This window comes from Penaeus vannamei, chromosome 25 (assembly GCF_042767895.1).
Source record: "Penaeus vannamei isolate JL-2024 chromosome 25, ASM4276789v1, whole genome shotgun sequence".
Lineage (NCBI taxonomy): Eukaryota > Metazoa > Arthropoda > Malacostraca > Decapoda > Penaeidae > Penaeus > Penaeus vannamei.
In genome coordinates this window covers 30,593,096-30,615,595 of record NC_091573.1, presented here as the reverse complement: position 1 = coordinate 30,615,595, position 22,500 = coordinate 30,593,096, and the positions used below count along the sequence as shown (strand labels likewise).

Genomic DNA, 22,500 nt, shown 5'->3' with positions numbered 1-22,500 from the left:
TGTACGAAGTATATTTCATTAAAAAAAATCTTGTTATATTTTGTCTTTAATATCATCCTAATACTTTTCTCCCTTGGACTGAGAAAAAAGTTTTTCTTTGGATGTGAATACCTGGTTGAAATTATGTAAAATATATCTTGACAGTTTCCTAACCTGAAAACCTGCACATACAGTCACACTAATTGGTTACTTTTAACAAATCATATTGCTTACTTTTTGTAGAACTATAATACAAGCTGAGAAAGAAAAGATGATTCATTGCTTTAGCTGGTTCTCTAATGTGGATAATGCATATGAAATGCTTCTCTACTGATTTTTAAAATTTCCAAGAATCTTGGTAGGGATGATAGAACTGCTCTAGAATATCCATTTGTTGGCCAATTAATGGGGAAGGAGTTCTGAATCAGGGAGTAGAAGAAAAAATTATAGGCAGCAGAGGCAGAGGTAGTTCTTTAGTTGATGAATGGCCAAGCCTTAATGTCTCTATTAAGGGTAAAGAATCTTTATTATTGGCCATGGTGAACCTGAATAAAATGGGGGAAAAAACAAGTCTACCCCTAGGTCCCATAGGGGGTAAGGGCTAGGAATACCATGGCTCTTTGAGGCTGTCCAAGTCTGACACCAAGCCAGCATGGCTTTTTCAGCATGGCTCTAACACCTTGGGAATGGGACAGAAAATACAGACGAGGAAAGTGGGAGAAGAAAAGACCATGCAAAATTAGTTGAGGCGAGCGCTGAGGCCCAAGGTACGCACGAGCCCATACAAAGGGCCCCAGTCTCACTGTCCTAAGTTCTCCCACAACAAGAAGAAGCAAACGATTGGGAGGATACTGGAATGACATGTGAATCTGAAAGTTTGAATGGCATTAAAATATTACCATGTCTTTACCAAACTAAAATCTTTTACATAACAAATCACAAAAAAGATGCTGAACAGAAGCCTCCCTATCTTCTAAAATAACTTTCTGTAGTAAGTTGACTATAGTTGTATTTTTTCCATTTTTCCTACCACACTTTTAAGTGATGGAGACCCCAAAATGAACCTTAACATTATTAATCACTGGCTTTCAATATCTTGATAGTTACTGCTTACATTGATCAAAAAGGGAAAAAGAAAAGATTGACATTTACAAAATAAATGAGAAGGGGTTCCCTTTAATTACAAAGGGAGGAATGAGATGACTTGAGAAGGACAAGAGACTAAGTATATTACTTAATCCTGTGACTGGCAGAAAAATGGCTAACCAGAAAATATGCATTTCAAGGTAAAATTCTGAACTGAGAGGTTCCTCATGTATAGCAAAATGAAAAACATGAACACATTTTAAAAACTTTTCAGGACTACTTTTCCTTAATTCATGACTTTTTGCAAGAAATTATGATAAATTTCACAAGTACATGATTTTGACAATCTATCATGATATTCCAATATGATGTGAAATTCCAAGAATTTCAGCGTCAATATTACATGCTGAAAGCTCTACATTGTCCAATTTTAGGAAGGAAAATGTTGGCACATCACCCCCAATTCTGGAGTACTATCGATTCCTTGAGTCTCTTTTGAGAAAAAATAAAGTAGTGTGGAAGGTTATAAATTTCAATAAAAAGTAATATAAATACTGCATAGAGGTTTATGAAATCCAAATGTCTGTAAGCACAAATAAAAAGTCATGTGATCAGAATAAAAAAGCGACTTGCATGAATATACTCAAGTTCAGGATGAGCTGCTTGTTTTTTCTTTTCTGTGATTAGATCCATGAACTATAGTAGAAGCCAATGAAGTTTCATGGAAATAAATGAGCTCGGACCTGACTACCTTTTTACCATTGCCGAATTGCCCTATAGCAGTGCTCTAACAAGAATTTCTTCCCACAGTTGACAAACCACATCCTTCCGTTCAGTCTTTTACCGGTGGAGTGTCTAATTATTATTATTATTTTTTTGATGTTTGAAAATAAATGTGCTAGACATCAAGGGTCATGCAGCACTATGGTAAAGTATTACGCCGAAAAGAGCAAAGGATAGTTAAAGATTACGATGGTAGTATGGTAGTTTAAAAGGGGGATTAGGGAAGGAAGTGAACTAGAGCAGGGATTATTATAAAGGGGAGGGTAGGGCGATTGAGTGAATTTTACTTCAGCAAATCGCATTTCTGCTGGAGGCCGCTCCCCATGCGATATGGCCTGCGCGGTCAGTAGTGCGATAGCATTCATGCTGGTCGGACGTTGTTGACTGCGCCCGTGTTTCTTCCTATCCAAGTCGTATATTCCGCTGCCTGTTTTGTGCCGTTACCTGTTACGCAAGTCATTTAGTATTTAGAGTTTTTTTTTTTTACCGTTATCCTTCATAGGAGCGGGTTGGTGCCCTTACGGGTTTGTTGAACTGTTGTGGAACGAATTCTTAACTACGGTTCGGTTCAACGGTCTGATCAGCCATAAGGGACGCAAGTTCGGACTCCAGTTTTCATCGATGTTCAGGCTCCAAGGGCACCTCATCCAAAGTAGATGACTCACATAAGGAAATCTCCTGTAGGAAGGATCAGTCCAGAAGTTCCTCTTCCCAACGGGATAATGAGGCTAGTAAGGTACAGTCTGTGGCCGGTTCGGGCAGTGCTTCGGTCTCGGTTACTGGTGCCGAGCAACAACGGGTTGTTCATCCTTCTTGATCTGTGATGTGCGCTATTTGTGAGTTACGTGCAGATATGGCTAAGATGAAGGAAAAGGAGGAAGAAAGGACAAAGAAAGAGAACTAGTCTTCTCGGCTCGGGACAATGATGCGCGTCAGTACGCCTCACGAGAGCAGTAGTCTCGTACCACACAGGGTGATTGATTGTTGTTTCAAGGGAAGATTTCTCTTGTTTTTCTTCTCACAAGAGTGAAGATGAAGATGGTGAAATTCCTGATGATCACGTTGGCAGTGTTTTGCTACAGAATGCTAAAACTTTTGGCCCAACAGACCAGATTGCGGAGGACATTGAGCAACACGTTGTCGGCAAGGCTAATCACTTGTTTGATAATGGTATGAGAGAGGACGGGTATAAGGACATTTTAGAAAACAAAATTACAAAGAGACCCAGAAATTGTCATGTTTTGCCTCCGGTGAAATGTAATTCTCAGATTTTAGAGGCCCTCAAGATGGAAGCGAAGAAATCTGATTTTCTTAAGAGAGGTCGGAAAGAATATTTTTAAGGCTGCAACGATTATTACCAAGTCTCTTACAGTGCTCGACAAGCTTGCTCAAGAGGATCAGAATCCGGCTGTGGCACATGAAGTGTGCCACATGATTAATGGAGCTTTAGCTTTATTAGGCAACGCCAATTACAGGAATAATGTGACCAGAAGATTTATCATCAAGCGAGAAATAAATCAGAAATATGCTCACCTATGTTCAGAGAAAGTGCCTATGGCAAGATTTCTGTTCAGGGATGATCTCTCAATCGGCGAAACAAATTGAAGAGTCTGAAAAACTCAGGGACAAGTTTTCTCAGAAGAAACCCTTTAATTCATGGGAATTTGGTGCTGGAAGATTTGGTGGAGCCAGGGCAAGAGGTTTCACGGGGAAAACCTCTTTCCGAGGATTCACCCAGATTTTACCCTTAGTTATCGGAAGTCTGGCTTCAAAGGGGAACAGAGACAGGTGTTTGCCAGGCGGGAAGTTGATGCAAAAAAACTCCCCTGAAGTCAATGTCCCAGCAATCCCTGATAGTAATTCAGGTAAATCTAGGTTTTGTTACAGGAAGACTTTCCAATTATGTTCAGGAATGGCGCAAGATTACAAGTGACCAGTTATTTTGGATATTGTTCAAAATTGCTACCTGGACATTGATGTTAATAGTATTCATCATTTATTCTCTGAGGGTATTGATGAATATAATTTTAAGTAAAGAAGAGTCACAATTTATTGATCAGGAAATTTGTAAATTGTGAACACTGAAGGTTATCAAACAAACTCAGAGATTGGATGGTCAAGTTATCTCACCAATATTTTTGAGAAAGAAGAAGAATGGAGAATTTAGGATGGTTCTTATCTGGAGAATTTGAATAAACACATTCCTTACAAACACTTTAAAAATGGAAAACTTTGAGCAGGCAATTAAAATTATTAATAAAGGGGATTGCATGACTTCTGTAGATCACAGGCATGCATATTCGGTGAAAATTGTAGAAATACAACAGAATTTTTTGCTTTAAATGGAAAGGTCAGATTTACCAATTTACCTGCCTGCCAAATGGTGTTTCAGAAGGTCCTCGTTTATTTACTAAATTAGTGAAACTCATTTTTGCTACCTCAAGGGGGAGAGGCTACTCCGTTAATAGGTTTATTGATGACACGCTTATTTGCAGAGATTCCGTGCCAGGATATTGAGTGTATTGCTGAAACTGTAAAATTATTGAGGAAATAAGGGTTTTGTATTAATGAGAGGAAATGTTTTAGAACCCACAGTCTATTGAATATTTAAGTAATGACTTATTTGCATCTTATTTGTGAAAATGAATGTATCTCTTCCAGAAAGAAGATATGAGAAAATAATTCAAAGTTGTGCAACTTTCATGAGCAAATAATATGAGAGGTAGCCAGGGTAATTGGTCTCCTGGTTGCAGCGATCCCGGCTGTAGAATGGGGGAAACTCCATGATAGGAAGTTGGAGTCAGCAAAAATTGTGGCGTTAGAGAAAGAAAAGGATAACTTTCAGAGTTGGATGATAGTTACAGATGAAATGAGAAAGGACTTACTGTGGTGGGTCCAGATTGTTAAGCTTCGAGACATTTTTTTTTTAAATTAATTTATTTATTTTTGTTTTTATTTTTATTTTTATTTTTATTTCAGATCAGGTAGTGAGATCAGTGTGTATACGGATGCATCAATTTTAAGTTGGGGTTCATGTTTGAATAATCAGCTGATTAATGGTAGGTGGTCTGGGGACGAAAGGAAGTTACATATAAATGCCCTTGAACTCAAAGCTATTATGTTTGCCTAGTGCTCATTTAGGTCTCACCTCAATAACAAGCACATTATTTTTTTATTTATTTATTTATTTTTTTTTTTTTGTGATAACACCACTGTAGTAAATAATTTAAATGAGATTGGAGGCACTAAATCTATTATGTGTAATGACATTTCCGCTGAAATATGGGATTGGTGTTTGAAAACTGGATTGTGGATTACTTGTTCTCACATCCCGGGCAAGGATAATACAAGGGCAGACGATGCATCAAGGAAGTTTAATAACAGACATGAATGGAAATTAAACGAAAATATTTTCAGGGATTTATGTAAGAATCTTTGGGACTCCTTTTATTGACTTGTTTGCATCTCGATTGAACAAACAGATGGAACGGTTTTGCTCATGGGAACCGGACCCGGAAGCAGAACATTTTGACGTTTTTTCGATCAGTTGGGCACAATTTAAGCTTATTTATTTCCCCCTTTTGGACTCATTGCCAGGTGCCTGCAGAAACTGAAAGTGGAAGAAGCTAAAGGGTGGTTTGTAGTGCCCCTGTGGACATCACAACCATGGACGGGGATGCTTTTGAAGATGCTCGTCGCCAATCTGTGAATCATTACGAGGCGGAGGAACGTGCTGACACATCCGTCAACAATGGAGGAACACCCGATCATGTGTCACACCAAATTATCGGCATGTCTTTTGTTAGGAAACAGCTCTGAGACCGATGAGTATCGGCGTCGATATCATCACCTGGAAATCTGGGACAGCGAGACAGTACAGGCTGCATATTCAGTGATGGACGAACTTTTGTGGTCGGGGAGAAATTGATCCCTTTAATCCCAATATAGAAGATTTTGTAAATTTTTGAATGAAATTTTCCACACAGGTTTTGGATACAACTGCATTAACACAGCCCGGGGAGCCCTTTCTGTGCTGGGAATTGTTGTGGAAGGTTGCAGAGCAGATCATCCTCTAGTCAATAGATTTATGAGGGGTGTATTGAACTTGAGGCAGTCAAAAACCACGGATTCAGGGACCTGGGATGTTTCACCAGTACTACAGAAACTTAAGGAGTTGGAACCTCCACAGCATCTCTCTAAAAAGTCTTACCTTTAAACTAGTAATGTTGATGGTTCTCCCACAAGCGGCTAGAGTACAAACTTTACATTTATTAGTCATTAAGAACATGAAGGTTGAACAACATAATTGTGTTCGGTTAGGAGGCAACATTAAGCAATGTAGACCAAAATATAATGTTACGTTTCTTGATTTTAAAGCTTATGTCACATAAAGGTTATGTGTATATTAATAAGACTGAGGAGTTAAGGTGCCAGTCAGGGGAATGTCAAGATAGACTTCTTATCAGTTATATCAAACCACATAAATGTGTTTCAAAGGATACAGTTGCACGGTCGATTAGGATAATGTTATTAATGTCGGGTATTGACACTAATACATACTCAGCAGGCAGTGTATGCTCGGCGGCAGCGTCTAAAACTAATGCCATAGCAGTCCCTATTGCACATATAATGGCAAAGGCAGGATGGTCAAGGGAAGCCACCTTTGCTAGGTATTATGATAAAGAAATTGTAAGTTCCAAGATGTGGTACTGGAGTAAGTGTTTCATATGTTTGAATTTCTTAGGCACTTTAAAACATTCAGGTGATGTGAGGTGAAATTTCTATATTGATGGAACTTTACAAAGAGAGGTATTTTTGTCAGCAATATGGAAACTGGATGGGTGTTGCCTTGCACCCAGCTGCCTTACGTCCTGTCTCCATACCTTACTGGCCCAGCCCAAGTTCTTTCACTTCCGGCGATCTAGCCCTTCGTCACGCCCGGAAGAATGGACACCCAAAGAATATGGTACCAGGCACCTCCGCCAGCAGGACAAGGAGTCGCTGGATATAAGGACGTCTCGTCAGGCAGAGAGGGAGAGAGCACCAGCGGCAGGCCAAGACCTAACAGAGAGCAGTCGGATGGCAGGAGGGCACTCTCTGCCCTTGGCACTCAGGGCGTGGGTCACTCTCGGGGGTTACACCTTTACCTCTCAATAAACTCCCCAGGCAAGTCCCCTTTCATTCACCACCACCCATATGGCCCCAACTTCTTGACAACTGGTGGCTTAATGGTGGAAGAACTTCACAACGCCGAACGTTCCTGAAAGAAGCTCCTGCCGAAGTGTCTCCTCACCTTAACGCCAGTCATCGCTACCAAGATCCACGCCACCCACACCATGTCTGCCACACTATGTCATGCTGACAATTCATGCCTGTGCTACGCTCCCGACGAAGTCGCTGAAGATGAATTCCCAACCCACTCTCGCCAAGTCTTCCCTAACCTTCGTCAGCACAAGCCATGAAATCACACTTCGACCCTACAACGCTGATACTCTCTCGCTACTTTAAAGAGTAAGTGTACCTTTTCAGTGCCAGTTTAACTATTCGCCCTCCCTAAACCCACCCACACCTTACATACAAGTTGCCTTTTCTTAACTACTAATTCTATCTATATTACAAAATTTCTCATTGTTAATAATTGAAAGATGGAATAATGCATTACCGCATTTTTATCATGAACAAGGTCCATATAAGTACTTATATAGACCTTGATCATGAACATTATAACCTCTCCAAACGGGATTCGATCCCTCGCCTCCAATGCACGTGAATGCAAGACGGCCGCTCTACCACTCGTACACGACCCACTAAAAGGAGTGAGAAACGAGGAGCTTACTAGCATCCATAGAGGTTACCTACCTACTCATACATGAGCAAGGATAGCGAAGTTTCACACACGTCTGTGCCCACGGGCTTCCTTCGTTTTAAGATATTGGTGAATATGTAACTAACTGGATGGAGTCGAAATCTCTTGCAATAGGGGTAATGCACTGCAGACACCATGTTTTATATAGGCCTACATATTATCACCGCAATTTAGTTTTAAGCTGTAATATTACTACGAAGAAATCGCGCCCAGACGCCGTTAAATCTGCTACGAAGAATTGCGCCCGCTGAATGTCGTTACTCGTACTTACGTCTTACTGCGTTCGAGATGCGCACGTTTACTTTTGTTCAGGCCAAGCTGCCTCCATATTGCGCGCCACTGCCGCGCTTGTCTTCTTTTTACAGCGCCGAGACGCTCACGTTTACTTTTAAGTTCAGGCCAAGCTGCTTACATATGTCTGAAGCATATTCACTTGCCTATTTAGCCGAAGATATGGAATTCTTGCTCACTAACTTTCTCTCTACAATGTAATGGTACTCTTTTGAACTCCTAACAGATCCTGAGCAATTTTCATTACATGTTGCGTTCTCATAACAAATGTTCTTATTACTTTCATTTTCTGGCATCTTAGTAAGGTACTGACAAGTAAAATCACCCTCGCCCTCCTTAGCCCTTTTACTGGCCTGGTACACTTTGTTTCAGCCCCTGAAGACGATGTGACCGTCATACTGAATGTTGCACCTCACTGTGAACCTCCGCTACGCTGCTACTCTGACACGCGACGATCTAAGGGACCATGGAGCACCAGCAACCATTTGTAGAAGCATATTGGGAGCTTGCCAACAGACGCGCCATCAGTGCATAAGACGATGCAGACGGCTTGAGGACGAGCCGTTTGCATGGCTGAGCAGTATGTCAGCAATATGGAAACCGGATGGGTGTTGCCTTGCACCTAGCTGCCTTACGTCCTGCCTCCGTACTTTACTGGTCCAGCCCAGGTACTTTCAATTCCGGCGATCCAGCCCTTCGTCACGCTCGGAAGAATGGACACCCAAAGAATATGGTACCAGGCACCTCCGCCAGCAGGACAAGGCGTCGCTGGATATAAGGACGTCTCGTCAGGCAGAGAGGGAGAGAGCACCAGAGGCAGACCAAGACCTAGCAGAGCAGTCGGATGGCAGGAGGGCACTCTCCGCCCGTGGCACTCAGGGCGCGGGTCACACCTTTATCTCTCAATAAACCCCTCAAGCAAGTCCCCTTTCATTCACCACCACCCATACGCCCCCAACTTCTTGAGTTTTATTTCTCTTTCAAGCATTGCATTTTATATATTCCTTAATTGCTTTTGTATGAGGGGTGCTATTAATTTACAAAATTATGCAAGAGATTACAATGTAATTCATTATTATAATTTACTATTGTGTTGTAAGGAAGTACGGTATGTCTCAGTACATGGCAGTTTACAGGGTAAAGAGTTTCATTTGCCTTATCTGGAAATTGATTGTCATAGTTTTTTGAGTTTCACAAATTAATGCAAACATAAAGATAAGGTACGAACCCCACATGGCTTTAAAACCTCATGGGGAAGCGCGCTCCAGCAGAAATGTGATTTGCTGATGCAAAATTGATAGAGTACATGACATCGTAGGTCAGTTGCAATGTGCTTGTAATTTGACGAAGCAAATCACTTCTGCTGGAAGGGAGCTTTCACATGCCCGCCGCTCCCGCTCCATGGGTGACGGGGGAAAGTGATACTGTCATGTAGAAGGCAGTTACTTGGTGATTTAGACTGTAGTGTCCTGTGGGGGGTCGTACACTTTAAAATCTGACCGCGAGGGGTAGTGGGCATATCTCATGCAGCAGGAGTGATTTGCTTCGTAAAATTACAAGTACATTTCAACTGACCTACGGTAAGTTTCATGTACTCTATCAATTATAGTGTATCTGTCACTGGGGAAGAAGGTATAGGAAAAATGTTCAAGGAAGAATAGAGATAGCTGTCGAAGAGAAAGAGAAGAATTCAGGGAGAGTTGAAGGTGTTAAATATCAAAGATTAGAGGGTGTTATAGGAAAGTATGGTAATGAAAAGGGAAAGGAGGGAAGTAAATGAAGTAGAGCAGTGATTAATAAATGGGAAAGGTTAAGGAGGTAGAGCAATTAAATGAATTGCATTGTATCTGTGACTGGGGTAGGCATAGGGATAATAGGTGATAACGTTAGATATGATTGCCTTAGTAATAAGGGATTAAGTATCTGAGGGTTGAGATAAAGGATCAGGAGTAGTTGAGGGAATAGTGTCTGAGGGTTCAATAGGGACGGTGGGGTCTGGGGAAGGGTATTGTGGTAAGAGATTCACGTGTGTATTCAGGAGGGAGTGGGAGGGATAGTGGTTAGGGATTTTTTTTGTGTGTGTGTGTGTGGGGGGGGGGCTAGGTGATGAGGATGAGGTATTTTGGGAAGGGGTTGGGAGAATATTGGGGGTAGAGCAACTGAGTGAATTGCAGTGTATCAATGACTGGGGAAGGAGTAGGGACATTGATAAAGGAAAACAGAGGTGGCTGTTAGAGAAGTAGGAGAAGAATCCAGGGGTTGAGAAAGGGAGACTGCGGAAGATGGTGAAGCATCAGCAAAAATGTCTCGAGAGGAGGGATCTGGAGAAGGATACTGTTGTGATAGAGAGGAGTCTTGTGAGTATTCAAGTGGAAGTGGTAGAGAGGGTGGGATATGTTGCGAGGGTGTAGGAGGAAGGGGGTAGAGGGAACTTGGGAAGGAAGAGGATGAATATCTGCAAATACTTTAAATGTTGCAGCAGGAGTAAGAACAGGGGTTGGGGAGTGGATGAGGGAGCGAATTGTTCCCTTGGGTCATCTTTAGGAAGTTTTGGATATCTTCAATGGTTTCTAGAGGAGAATTAGGTATAGATTATCCACAATTGGCACATGTATGTGACTAAGCAAGGCAATTTGAACGGTCATAACCAGGTTTGGCACATAGAGGGCAGCGGGCTGTGGAGCCACAATGTTTGGCTGGTTGGCCAAAATGCCAACATTTCTGACATTGACGAGGAAGGGGTCGATATTGTCAGCCATGATAGGACAATCCACCAATATAAACCTCATGGGGGAGGTCTTCTCTGTGGAAGCTAATCTTGGCAATATTGATGTGGGATTTACGTTGGCCTCTGGGAAGCACAGTGTAACACTGTACTGCTACTGCATCATAATACCAAGGCAAGAAAGTAGTTCAATTTCAGTCTGACCAGCACTTGTTATACATAAGACAAGCATTTGGGGGAATAGAAACAGTTCCAGTACAAGTGTTAAGAGTTGGGGGAGGTTCAGCCGGAATGGGTTTGTCAGTAAGCTCAGTTAGAGTAGCTAGTGCCCGAACTTGGGCTTCAGATGTAACCGTGACAAGGCGTGAACAATCAGAGCAACTTCGAAAGGTAACCTTGCCTACTTTTTCTGGAAGCAGTGCTGAAAGAGAAGGGTATTCTCAGAATAGGGAGCTGTGGGGGGTATCACAAAGGATCAATCCCATTTGGCTGGGCCAAATAGAATACTCAGATTGGCAGAGGAAGAGGCAGTAGAAGGACGAGGGTGAGAGGAAGATGGGGTGGTGTGGAATGGGGTAGTTCTGTGGGGGGAGGACAATAAGGATGAAGAGTAGTAATAAGGGAAGAGGGGGTTGACATTGACGAGGGTTGTGCAGCAGGGGTTGAGTAATAACCTGGGTGGGTGTTTCAGAATGGTTAGAGTTGTTCCTAAGCGTTGAAGAAGGGGTATTAACATCAGTGGTCAGAGCTGAGGTCAAAGGAGGGGCAGGAATTGGAAAACCATCAAAATCAAATTCAGATAGGCTATTTGATGAAGGGGCAAGCCTTAATGCCTCTGTTAAGGGTAAAGAATCCTCATTACTGGCCATGGTGAGCCTGAATAAACAGGAAAAGATACGGTCTACCCCTCAGGGTCCCCATAAGGGGTAAGGACTAGGTAATTATCCAAGGAAATACCATGCTCATGGCTCCCGGAGGCCGTTTGTGATTGACACAAAGCCAGCCTTCCATCCTTTCAGCATGGCACTCTCACCTTAGAAATGGGATAGAAGTGAATAAAGAAGATATGTAAAAGGAAAGAAGAGAAGAAAGGACCAAGCGAAATTAGATGAGGCAAGGGCTGAGGCCCAAGGTAGAGGTAATCCTCTACCTTGGGTCTCAGTCCCTGTCTCTAAAGCCCTCCCACGACGACAACGAGCTAGGTTTTGGGAGGGTCTTCTTAGGTTAAAATGCCCCACCAGATTTAAATATCAATTTCTCTCTGCCCTTCCAAGATTATAAAATACAAAAGATATGAAAAATATATGTATATAATTATTTTTTGTCTGAGTATGGGCAGAAACAAAGAAAATAATTTCATTTGACTGGCATAGATAAAGGAAGGTGAACATATAAAAATACTTAAGAAACTACATCTTTATATTAACCATTTAGATGCAAAATGTTTGAAAGGTTATGAGAAGGTAATACTTTAACATTCTTTGAAAGTGGTTCAATCAAATTGGACTACCACATGCAGACACCTAAAATTAGAACATATATCCAAAACCAGATCTCTGATGGTTTAAAATAAAAGTTATTTGAAGTTGCCTTTTATATCTGAGTGTGTAGTTACTTGAAGAGTAACACTTTTTCCTGGAAAAGTATAAACAATGAACAAAGTAATGCACTGCATTTACAAATGAACATCATTTTATTCTCAAATGTTCAGTCAAGACATAAATCTGCTGCAATTTCAAAAATAAAAAAGAGAGAGATCGACATTTGAAATGGGAGTTCACTGTTTGTATCAAGGTACAATTTGTTCTTGGCTGTTTTCATTAAGATTAGTATGTGTTGACAATAATTACAGTATCAAAATACAAAGGACATGATGGTGATTATTTTCAAGATATCAGGTACACTGGTATCTATCTAATTATATATATTCAGAAACAAATGGGTATATGGTTTGCATATACAGTTTCTGACTAGACAACTTCATTGAAAATTCCTACAAGTGACTGTATATACAATTAATTGTAAGACATCTCCTTCTGTCTTTGAACAGTTGGACTTTGCTATTGTAATCACCTGATTTCCAAACAGCTATATTAACACTTTCTATGAAATACATCTTACAAGGGCAAATTAATCATTTAATAGAGAAAAATAGTAGTATATACATATAAACAATGTCTAAAAAAAGGTATTATATACATATATATATATATATAACCAATGTATATACACCACATCCAAAAAGTTGCACATTCAGCATGTATTTTGGTGTTTCTCATTTGTGGGATAGCCCCTTGAGTATAGATCATTAAATGAGAACACTATAGAAAAATTTCTGCACTATCTACAATTTTTTGTCTTTTATTCTCATCCTAATCTTGGAGTCTTATTACAGTATTGGATATCGTGTAAATTTTGGACCCTTTCCTTTTACCAAGTTTCTCTACACCAAAATACAAGGGCTTTTTCTCCCTTAAAAGGGAACATATTAACTCTGCTGTTTTCCTCTCTGGTTTTCTCACAACCCATCTGAATGTTGGCTCCACACCTGGAATTTGAAATAATTGAGTGAGTTTCTACTTTGATCTGGCAACTGCATTAATAAAGTATTTGTAATAGAGGGGGATGAATTATTTTTAAAGTCTATGTTAATGTTTTGATGGAATGCAAAAAGAAAAATTTCCTTTCACTTTATATCTACGATTTCTACGGACAAAAGGTCACAGTACTCTAAACTTCATCTCAGACTCCATAACAAAGAAAGGAATGGTGAAAGAAAATGAGTGAAACAGCATAAAGAAACAGGCATCTTACCAAAGAAACATTTTGCATTATCTCCATTTAGTAGCACATCTATTTCCTTCCCATCTTGAGGATCAGCAAGGCCAATTTTGAGCCTTAAAATGGGAGTGACAGTTGCAGGTGGATCCACAGCCATGTCCTCACTAGCTAGGGCCCTTTCCCTATCTTTCTCACCGGCTGTACTTGACACAGCTTCTTGGTCCATGACACTTTCAGGGTGAATCTTTGAAGTTGAGGCTGGTGTGCTGCTTCTTGAGGCATGTGAAGCTGGCTTCAGGGGCAATGGTGAGGTTGACATGCCTTGTTGGGGATTGTCCTGTTCTTCTATTGTGCTAGTGGAGGCCTTGCTGGGGAGCTTCTCTTCTGTCCCTCCTTTCATATTCTTCTTTGCATTATCTATGCACTGGATGCATGAGAGGGCAGTCAACGAAGATAAGTCTCTCTCTGAGAACATGTTGCGCAGTGTCGAAGCTGAGTGTACAGTCCCACACTTCTCACACAGCCCCCACACCCAATCATGAAGGCACAATCTACCTGTAGTAAATGGTAATTCTGACTGATTAGCATGCAGCAATCCTAGACATGTGACATGCCCATTGAAAGACTGGTAAAGTTATTAAACTATAAGGAAATTTCAGCAATTTTCGATTTCAAAACTAATCTCTATGTAAAAAAGATAGGAACATACCATTGCCACACTTCTGACACAAGTCTTTATCAGGATAGATGTACAATGACTTGATGATGCAAGAGACTCTGTACAGAACTCCCGGCTGGCTGTCTGACTCTATCTCCTTGAGGGACGTGTCTGTATACTCTCCTAAACACTCTGAGGTGGAGGGGAAAAAAAAAAAGTGATACATATTTGTCTCAAGTGTATATATACTAATTAAAAATCCTCACAAGCAACTTGGACTCAACAAAATGAAAATTATTTTGAAACCTATAACAAGTTTCAAGTCATTCCCTTGATCTGGAATATCATATCTATGAAAATGAACAAAGGTCTACATAAAAGATCTCTAAATACTAAAAACAAAATACTCATTGGGATTTTACCAGTTGTTACACTCCTGGGCACGAATTTACGTGCTCTCTTATTATTCTCCTTTGTTGCACCTTCCTCAACCTCTTCTATCATTGACAACTTGCGTTTAGCAGTTTTCTCTTGAGTCAGAGTTGCAGTACCTAGTGGGAGATGCAGAACGACAACTAAAATAAAAATCAATACTCAAAAATAAATAAAAAATACATTATTTATGCTGCATTTTCTTTCATATCTATATAGTTCATAAGAAATTTTGGCTTTAACACACTTATGAACAATTTACAGAACCTATTTTTTTTAAGCATCTTTACATGGAAGACAATCGAATGAGGTGCTTGCAACTACCTCTAGTGTACATATGTAGTTTCCAAAGATATAAAGTGTAAAAAAGACTGAACACATACAAACAACATCCACATTTAACCAAACTCCATTTCGAGGAACAACTTACGATGATCACTGTTACCAAAGGAAGGCACTGGGGAAATGCGTGGCATGTCTGCATTCCTATGATCATTGCTGGCAACGGACAGCGAGGGGGATATGGGTGGAAGACCTAGATCTTCACGGGTTGCCGAGTATGAGAGGGAACAGTCACCGCTTGCTCGACTCTCTGGGCCTAGAATATGATGGGTAAACATATATACTTCTTAAAACTACCTGATGATTCAGTAAAGAAATATGGGTTTTCCTTGCAGTACATACATCATACTTAACAAACACATACAAAAGAAAACTACAATCTTACTATAAAGCCATCTATAAATTATATTTGTTATATCCCTCTATCAACTCAACTGATTCAATAACCAAAAAAAAGAAAAGAAAAAAAAACTTAACTACAAAATGTCTTGGACCAAACACTTCAACAGTACAGGTACAGAAATACGAGTCAAATATAATACTCAAGGGCTCCTACCTCTACCCATAAGCCAAGTGTCAACTGTGAAGAGAGATATTGCAAATTTTAAATAATTCACAATTAGGGTAGCAGGTAAATTTTAATTAAATTAATAATTAGATACAATACAGGGATAATAAGTGTGTGTGGGAGGGAATCTGGAAAACCAAGTAGAATTTGGAATGTTAGGAAAAATGGTGGTGAATTTATGTCCTCAAAGTACATGTAATCAACTGGAAGAGAAGGTATCACAACTGATAAAATATAATAATAAACTGTATACATCCTAGGTATAGCAGTAATAGGGTTTCCTCTACAACATAATGACATTAGCTAAAAGGAAATTTATGACATACAGTGGAAGGGAATTCATGACATTGATGAAATTAATTATACATTACATCATTTAGGGGAATATTTATGACATCACTTGCGAAGACATCCATAAAAATTCACAAATGTAGATGCTAAAAAAAATGTACCAAAAGATTTTATAATATTGAAGACATTATGTGCCCTCACCAAAATCATTTTCTATACCCGCACACAAGATCTCACTTTACCCACTATAGCTACTTTAAATTCTTGGGCACTTGAATATATCAAACTTGCTTTCATTGTTAACTGTTAATGATAAAAGAAGAGGTTTATTCCATGGTAATCAATCAACCAGAATTAATATAGTTGTGCAATAAAAAAGATAGAAAAAAAAGAGAAAGTAAGAATGAAAAAAGAAAAGAAAAAGGGAAAGAGAGGAAACAGAGTCACTCAAAGTGAAAAAAGAAGAAAAATGGCAATAAAAATGTTTAATTGTTAAATAAACAAATTGCATTTTTTCACAGTAAACAAATTGGAAAAAAAGCACATCAGCATACAGCAGACACAATGAGAAGTGAAGAAGACAAGAAGGAAAGAAAGAAAAAAATAATAAATGTAAGTTAATGTGATATGGCAAGCTCTGACTTACAATAACCTCATGGACTCACCTTTACTGTGGACATCAGATGACATGCGTTGTGTGCTGGTTGGCAGGTCTGGAGGGAAGACAATACTGCTCATATCCTGATCAAACTCTGTTTCCAAAGATGATGGAAGGACAAGGCCTTTAAAATGACATTATGGTGGAACCTGTGTTTTTTGTTTTGAATGTCATGATTTTCATATAATCCAATTTATTTCTTCTAGTCAGCTTCATTTCAAAATATGCAGGTAATACTTGAAAACACACTCAATTCATCAAAAATAATAGGTAATACTTGAAAACACACTCAATTATATGATGTATCTAACCATCTAAAACTTACATTATGCAAATATTTCCGAATCACACCCACACACATACTCAAGTGTGCATACATGTGTACATGAACTTACACCCACACACACAAAAATATATAAATATATAAATATATCTATCATTACATTAACCAATCAGTCAACACACCTACTTACTAATCTCTCTGCCTACCTACCTGCCTTGCTCCCTATCACTCTATCTATCCATCTATCTATCCATCTTCTTTTGGCAGATATATATTTATAAACTGTTACTCTATCACTTTTCAACTGCCTGTACCCTTTACCATGGACTGACTGCGTCTGTCGAATAGACTGACTTTTGTGGCCGGGACTGCGCTCCTGGGATACCCCTTCTGACTTGCTGTGGTAAGAATAAGAGGATTTTGTTGGTTGAATTTACTCTCTTTATAAACAGACTAATGTATATGACACAACAGATGACAAAAGACAAAGGAAAAATGACAAACTTGTAATCCTCATATCTTCTGAGGTAAAACACTACACAAATAATTAAAGAGCACTAAAGCCATCTAATTTTTATTTAATCTGTTTACAATAAAAAGTTTTAATACCTCTGAAATATTTCCATATTACAAGTCCATATCTTTAATAAACAGCTGATTTGATAGATAGTCTAAGGTAGATGGAAATACAGACTATACCAACCCCATATCCTCAGACTGTGTATGAAACCCTTCCATTGCTTGCTCAAGAGAGTCCGTATGCATTGAAAGCTGTGGAGAGTGTACACTTGAAATCTTGTCTCTCTGGGACAATGGAGACCCATTTCGTGGATGAGATACCCTGAAAAGAACAATAATAATAATTTCCTGAATTGTAGCTTTTCCTAAAAGACAGAATTACAATACTACATGAGATCAGGAAAGAAGACAAATAAATGAGTTAGTTTATCCATATATGAAAACTTTCAAATATTAACCCTTTCATAACAAAGGCAAAAATACATGCTATTTCTACTGTGATTCTCATTTATTAATTGTGTTTACACATAGATGGCTCCACAAGTGTGGAATTCATGATGTACAGATTGCAACAGGAACAACGAAGGGAAGGGCAAGAAAACACATGAATATGCCGAAGGCCTTTTCACTATTGCTTCGTCAGAAAAGGCCTTCGGCATATTCGTGTGTTTTCTTGCCCTTCCCTTTGTTGTTAATGTTGCATGGCTCCACCAAAGTCAAGTCACCGAGGAATCCATTACTAGTCCTATCTTGTGCCTGTTTTCTCTTGTCCTTGGTTTTTAGTTTTCTTTTTTTTCAATTGCTAATAGTACTGTTAACAATATCATACAAATCATAATAGCAATAATAATAAACACTTGTCCAGAAAATTCAGAGAATGGGGGAATCAAGTGAAGTCACATCAGTCTACTAACTGATTTCCTTGGTGACAGTGCTTGTGGGGCCATCTATGTGTAAACAAAATTCATAAAAACAAAACAGTTGTATGGGTTAAACTTGAACTGTATTCATTTACCAGTAAATGCATCAAATAATAACTTTCAAACATCACCTTGTAACATCAAAAATTCTACCACTTAAAAACAGAACTTTTATTTCTGATGAAAGTGGTTCATGCTAAGAGGAGCCTTCTTTGTATATGCCTGATCTCCTTTGATGCCACGTCGGATATACACGTCCATCATATACATGAACCAGTTCATGCACGTAAGGGCCAAGATAGTAAGAGAAAAAGAGAAAAAAAGAGAGGGAGAGATGTTATTTAAGCGCTGTAAGCCATTATTTTTATAGTAATATGCAGTGTTTAATGTGGTTATTTCACTTATTTTCGCCTTTTTTTTTTTTTTTTTTTTTTTTTTTACTTTTGTATTTTTCAGGAAGAAAAGTAAATGAGGGAGAGGAGAGTAGCAGTTCTCACGAACTTGCTTGGGCTACTAACCATCTCAGATAGATATGAAAATAGATAAGGGAAATAACATCGGCATCCGCAAGGATAACTTGAACCGATGTCATTTCATAGATAAGAAAAAAATATGTATTGTGCATCATTTCCACTAATCACGATCAGCAACTTCACAAGGCAAAAGAATAGCCTTGGACCATGACACAACAAATCCTATACATTTGACTTAACAGTGTTCTGTTGAACTGTGTGGAAGAGTGTGTGAAATGACTGCGTGTATGTTTAACTCATCACAGCAACATTGCGGGTAAAAGAGATAACCTGCAATCATGCATAGTGTTTGTTTGCATGAATGAGTGTGTGTGTATGTAATTATGAGTGTGAAGAGAAAGCGAGCTCACACGAAGATGGATCACAAACGTTCATTTTAGCAAATGTTATAATCATTACTATGTTAACACAACAATTGTTCAATTACCCCAAGAATTCAACATTAAATGAAATGCGACTTAATGTACACAAATGAATGGTGACATGAAATTTCTTTTGCAAGCTTCCGCAATGCAAGCATCCCAGTTCAGAAATGTTATGTGTTATCCCCGATTATTTAATCATACTTACGGAGGCAATAAAATCTGATACACTCAGGAAATAATATCTCGCTTACGCATGTAAGAGCTAGTTTTCATCGACAGAGGGTCCCCTATACCCAAATTATCTGAACGAATGAAGTGACTATATGAGACTCGAATTTTATTGTTAGTCTTACTCTACAATCTGTGAATGGCGCACGCAGATATCAACTATGAATCACGCGATTGTCATAATTTTCCGGACATGCCAGCAGTAAAGAAAGTGAGAAGGTTGTTTTTACTAAGCGAATTAATTCCAGCTTAATCCCTAGTCCCTTTATAATCAGACGTTAATACAGGTCACATCGACTCAATATTTTCACGCTTAATTCATTAAAATGAATTTAGAAATATTTGCGATCAAGCTTTAATTTTTTGCACCGAAGAATTGTCACTGAAATAGCGTTGATGGCCTAATTACAGGTCCCTGCCCTCCACGACCAGATGAAAGGGAAGTGAGATCAGCCGGGGGTGGGGTGTGTGGGTTAAGTGTTTACTACAAAGAAGTAAATGATATGCACGTTCGTGAGGGTAAATGCTAAAATCAGTAAAAGAATAAAATAAACCAAAGATTCCAACAATGAGTGAAATTCAATAATCAATTAACAAAATTCGTATAAGAAGAGAAGGAATACACAACATTCGCAAGTGATCGCGAATTACAAAAAAAAAATTCTCAGCTTGAGAGAAAATCACGACAACTTGAGTTGAATTTTATTGTTGTAGTTGAAACAATATAAATAAAGTTAATTATAAAGAAAATAAATTATTTAAACATGATTGTGACCTGGACCTGACACATCCTGAGGAAGTGACCTCAGGTCCTGTGATTGACAGACTGTGAGAGTGTAGCCATTATGCTGTTAAGTTTTCACTATTAGCACTTTCCACCAGCAAAACCATCGTGGAACGGTTTGCTTAACACATATATGGGGGAAGAGAAAAGGAAAAAAGAAAAGATTTGACCCATACATGTACTCACATGGTTTTATATCCTTGTTATTCATATCGCGATGTTTTTATAGGTGAGTGGTCCTATGTTCTTCGAAGTTCTGCGTCCGGTTTCAAGCCCAAAGGTCGAAACAACCACCGTCTGCCACCAGACTATAAGAGGTACTAACACCTCTATTTTATAGTGTATTTGAATTACAGGTGGCGTCAGGGAAATACTGAATGGCTTCAGTCTTTATTAAATAGATCACACGATATGAAAACTACGGCATGCCAGCGGCTGCGGTGGCGCGGTCACCCCAGGTCAAGGTGTGAGCAAGAGTGAGTGAGTGAGTGAGCATGAGAGTCAGCTTGGATGACCTTATATACCCCTTGGCTGACGGCGTGGCCTCTATATTTAGAAGAGCGTGGTTTGGGTGATAGCGTGGGCAGGCCCTACACCATGTGGTGGAGGACCACACGTGGGAAGTAGGTATTGCATGTATTGTACCTTTATAGGGAGAGAGAGAGGGAGGGAGAGAATGAGGAAGAGAGGGGGAGAGAGAGAGGGAGGAAGAGAGGGGGAGAGAGAGAGGGAGGAAGAGAGGGGGAGAGAGAGAGGGAGGAAGAGAGGGGGAGAGAGAGAGGGAGGAAGAGAGGGGGAGAGAGAGAGGGAGGAAGAGAGGGGGAGAGAGAGAGGGAGGAAGAGAGGGGGAGAGAGAGAGGGAGGAAGAGAGGGGGAGAGAGAGAGGGAGGAAGAGAGGGGGAGAGAGTGAGGGAGGGAGAGAGGGGGAGAGAGGTGAGGGAGGGAGAGAGGGGGAGAGAGTGAAGGAGGGAGAGAGGGGGAGAGAGTGAAGGAGGGAGAGAGGGGGAGAGAGTGAGGGAGGGAGAGAGGGGGAGAGAGTGAGGGAGAGGGAGAGGGAGGGAGAGGGAGAGAGGGAGGGAGGGAGGGAGGGAGGGAGAGAGAGGGAGGGGAGGGAGGGAGGGAGGGAGGGAGGGAGGGAGAGAGAGAGAGAGAGAGAGAGAGAGAGAGAGAGAGAGAGAGAGAGAGAGAGAGAGAGAGAGAGAGAGAGAGAGAGGGAGAGAGTGAGGGAGAGGGGAAGAGAGAGAGAGAGAGGGGGGGAGGGAGAGAGAGAGAGGGGAAGAGAGAGAGAGAGGGGAAGAGGGAGAGAGAGGGGAAGAGGGAGAGAGGGAGAGAGGGGAAGAGGGAGAGAGGGAGAGAGGGAGAGAGGGGAAGAGGATGAGGGAGAGGGAGAGGGAGGGAGAGAGAAAGAGAGAAAGAGAGAAAGAGAGAGAGAAAGAGAGAGAGAGAGAGAGAGAGAGAGAGAGAGAGAGAGAGAGAGAGAGGGAGAGAGAGAGAGAGAGAGAGCGGGAGAGAGAGAGAGGGAGAGGGAGAGAGAAAGAGAGAGAAAGGAAGAGGGAGAGGGAGAGAGGGGAAGAAGGAGAGGGAGAGAGGGGAAGAAGGAGAGGGAGAGAGGGGAAGAAGGAGAGGGAGAGAAAGAAGGAGAGATGGAGAGAGGGAGAGGGAGAGACGGGAAGAGGGAGAGGGAGAGAGGGGAAGAAGGAAAGGGAGAGGGAGAGAGGGGAAGAAGGAAAAGAAGAGAGGAGAAGAGGGAGAGAGAGAAAGAAGGAGAGATGGAGAGAGGGAGAGGGAGAGAGGGGAAGAGGGAGAAGGAGAGAGGGGAAGAGGGAGAGGGAGAGAGGGGAAGAGGGAGAGGGAGAGAGGGGAAAAGGGAGAGGGAGAGAGGGGAAGAGGGAGAGGGAGAGAGGGGGAGTGGAAGGAGAGAGGGGAAGAGGGAGAAGGAGAGAGGGGAAGAGGGAGAGGGAGTGAGGGGAAGGGAGGGAGAGAGGGGGTGAGGGGAAGGGAGAGAGAGAGAGAGAGAGAGAGAGAGAGAGAGAGAGAGAGAGAGAGAGAGAGAGAGAGAGAGAGAGAGAGAGAGAGAGAGAGAGAGAGAGAGAGAGAGAGAGAGAGAGAAGGGGGGGGGGGGCATCCCGCCGTTGTGATGCTGGATTGTGCCATTTTTGAAGCTGCCCCGGAAACTATTATATTCAGCTTCAAAATATACTGGCTCTAGTGGGTTAGGCATAAGGGGGAATGGGTGGAAGGAGTCAAGAGCTACATCTAAAGTACAAGAACTAACTTTGACGTGTTGGGATGTGCGAAAGCTGGTCCTGTGTTGCTTTTGTTCCTGTGCAGCCTCTGAGGACTAAGGGGCTGCGTGTTGATCCTGTTTGGACTTGGCTTCAATGGTGACCTGAAGGGGAAAAGGAAGA

At 40.7% G+C, this 22,500-nt stretch overlaps 2 protein-coding genes and 2 pseudogenes across 13 annotated transcripts in view; 3 read left to right on the top strand and 1 right to left on the bottom strand.

Annotated features, from left to right (window-relative positions):
- LOC113824161 (WD repeat and SOCS box-containing protein 1) overlaps positions 1-38 on the top strand; it is a 75,550-nt gene extending 75,512 nt beyond the window's left edge. For all 5 annotated transcript variants that reach the window (XM_070139394.1, XM_070139392.1, XM_070139393.1 and 2 more), the window contains one exon: positions 1-38. This exon is cut by the window's left edge and continues 1,527 nt beyond it. The gene's annotated coding sequence lies outside the window, so the exon portion shown is untranslated.
- Positions 39-1,979: 1,941 nt separating this feature from the next.
- Positions 1,980-5,478, top strand: LOC138866416 (uncharacterized; annotated as a pseudogene).
- Positions 4,821-7,435, top strand: LOC138866479 (uncharacterized; annotated as a pseudogene).
- Positions 7,436-12,131: 4,696 nt separating this feature from the next.
- LOC113824131 (uncharacterized) overlaps positions 12,132-22,500 on the bottom strand; it is a 20,582-nt gene continuing 10,213 nt past the window's right edge. For 4 of the 8 annotated variants that reach the window (XM_070139387.1, XM_070139388.1, XM_070139390.1 and 1 more), the window contains exons 11-19: positions 22,368-22,481; positions 17,447-17,584; positions 16,954-17,141; positions 16,468-16,554; positions 15,032-15,199; positions 14,592-14,720; positions 14,221-14,361; positions 13,545-14,066; positions 12,132-13,278 (exon numbers count right to left, since the gene is read on the bottom strand). In XM_070139387.1, the coding sequence (XP_069995488.1) occupies positions 13,103-13,278; positions 13,545-14,066; positions 14,221-14,361; positions 14,592-14,720; positions 15,032-15,199; positions 16,468-16,554; positions 16,954-17,141; positions 17,447-17,584; positions 22,368-22,481 (1,663 nt within the window). In that variant the 3' untranslated portion in view covers positions 12,132-13,102. The remainder of the gene's footprint in view (positions 13,279-13,544; positions 14,067-14,220; positions 14,362-14,591; positions 14,721-15,031; positions 15,200-16,467; positions 16,555-16,953; positions 17,142-17,446; positions 17,585-22,367; positions 22,482-22,500) is intronic. The other 4 variants (XM_027376877.2, XM_027376879.2, XM_027376878.2 and 1 more) reach the window with 2 other exon arrangements.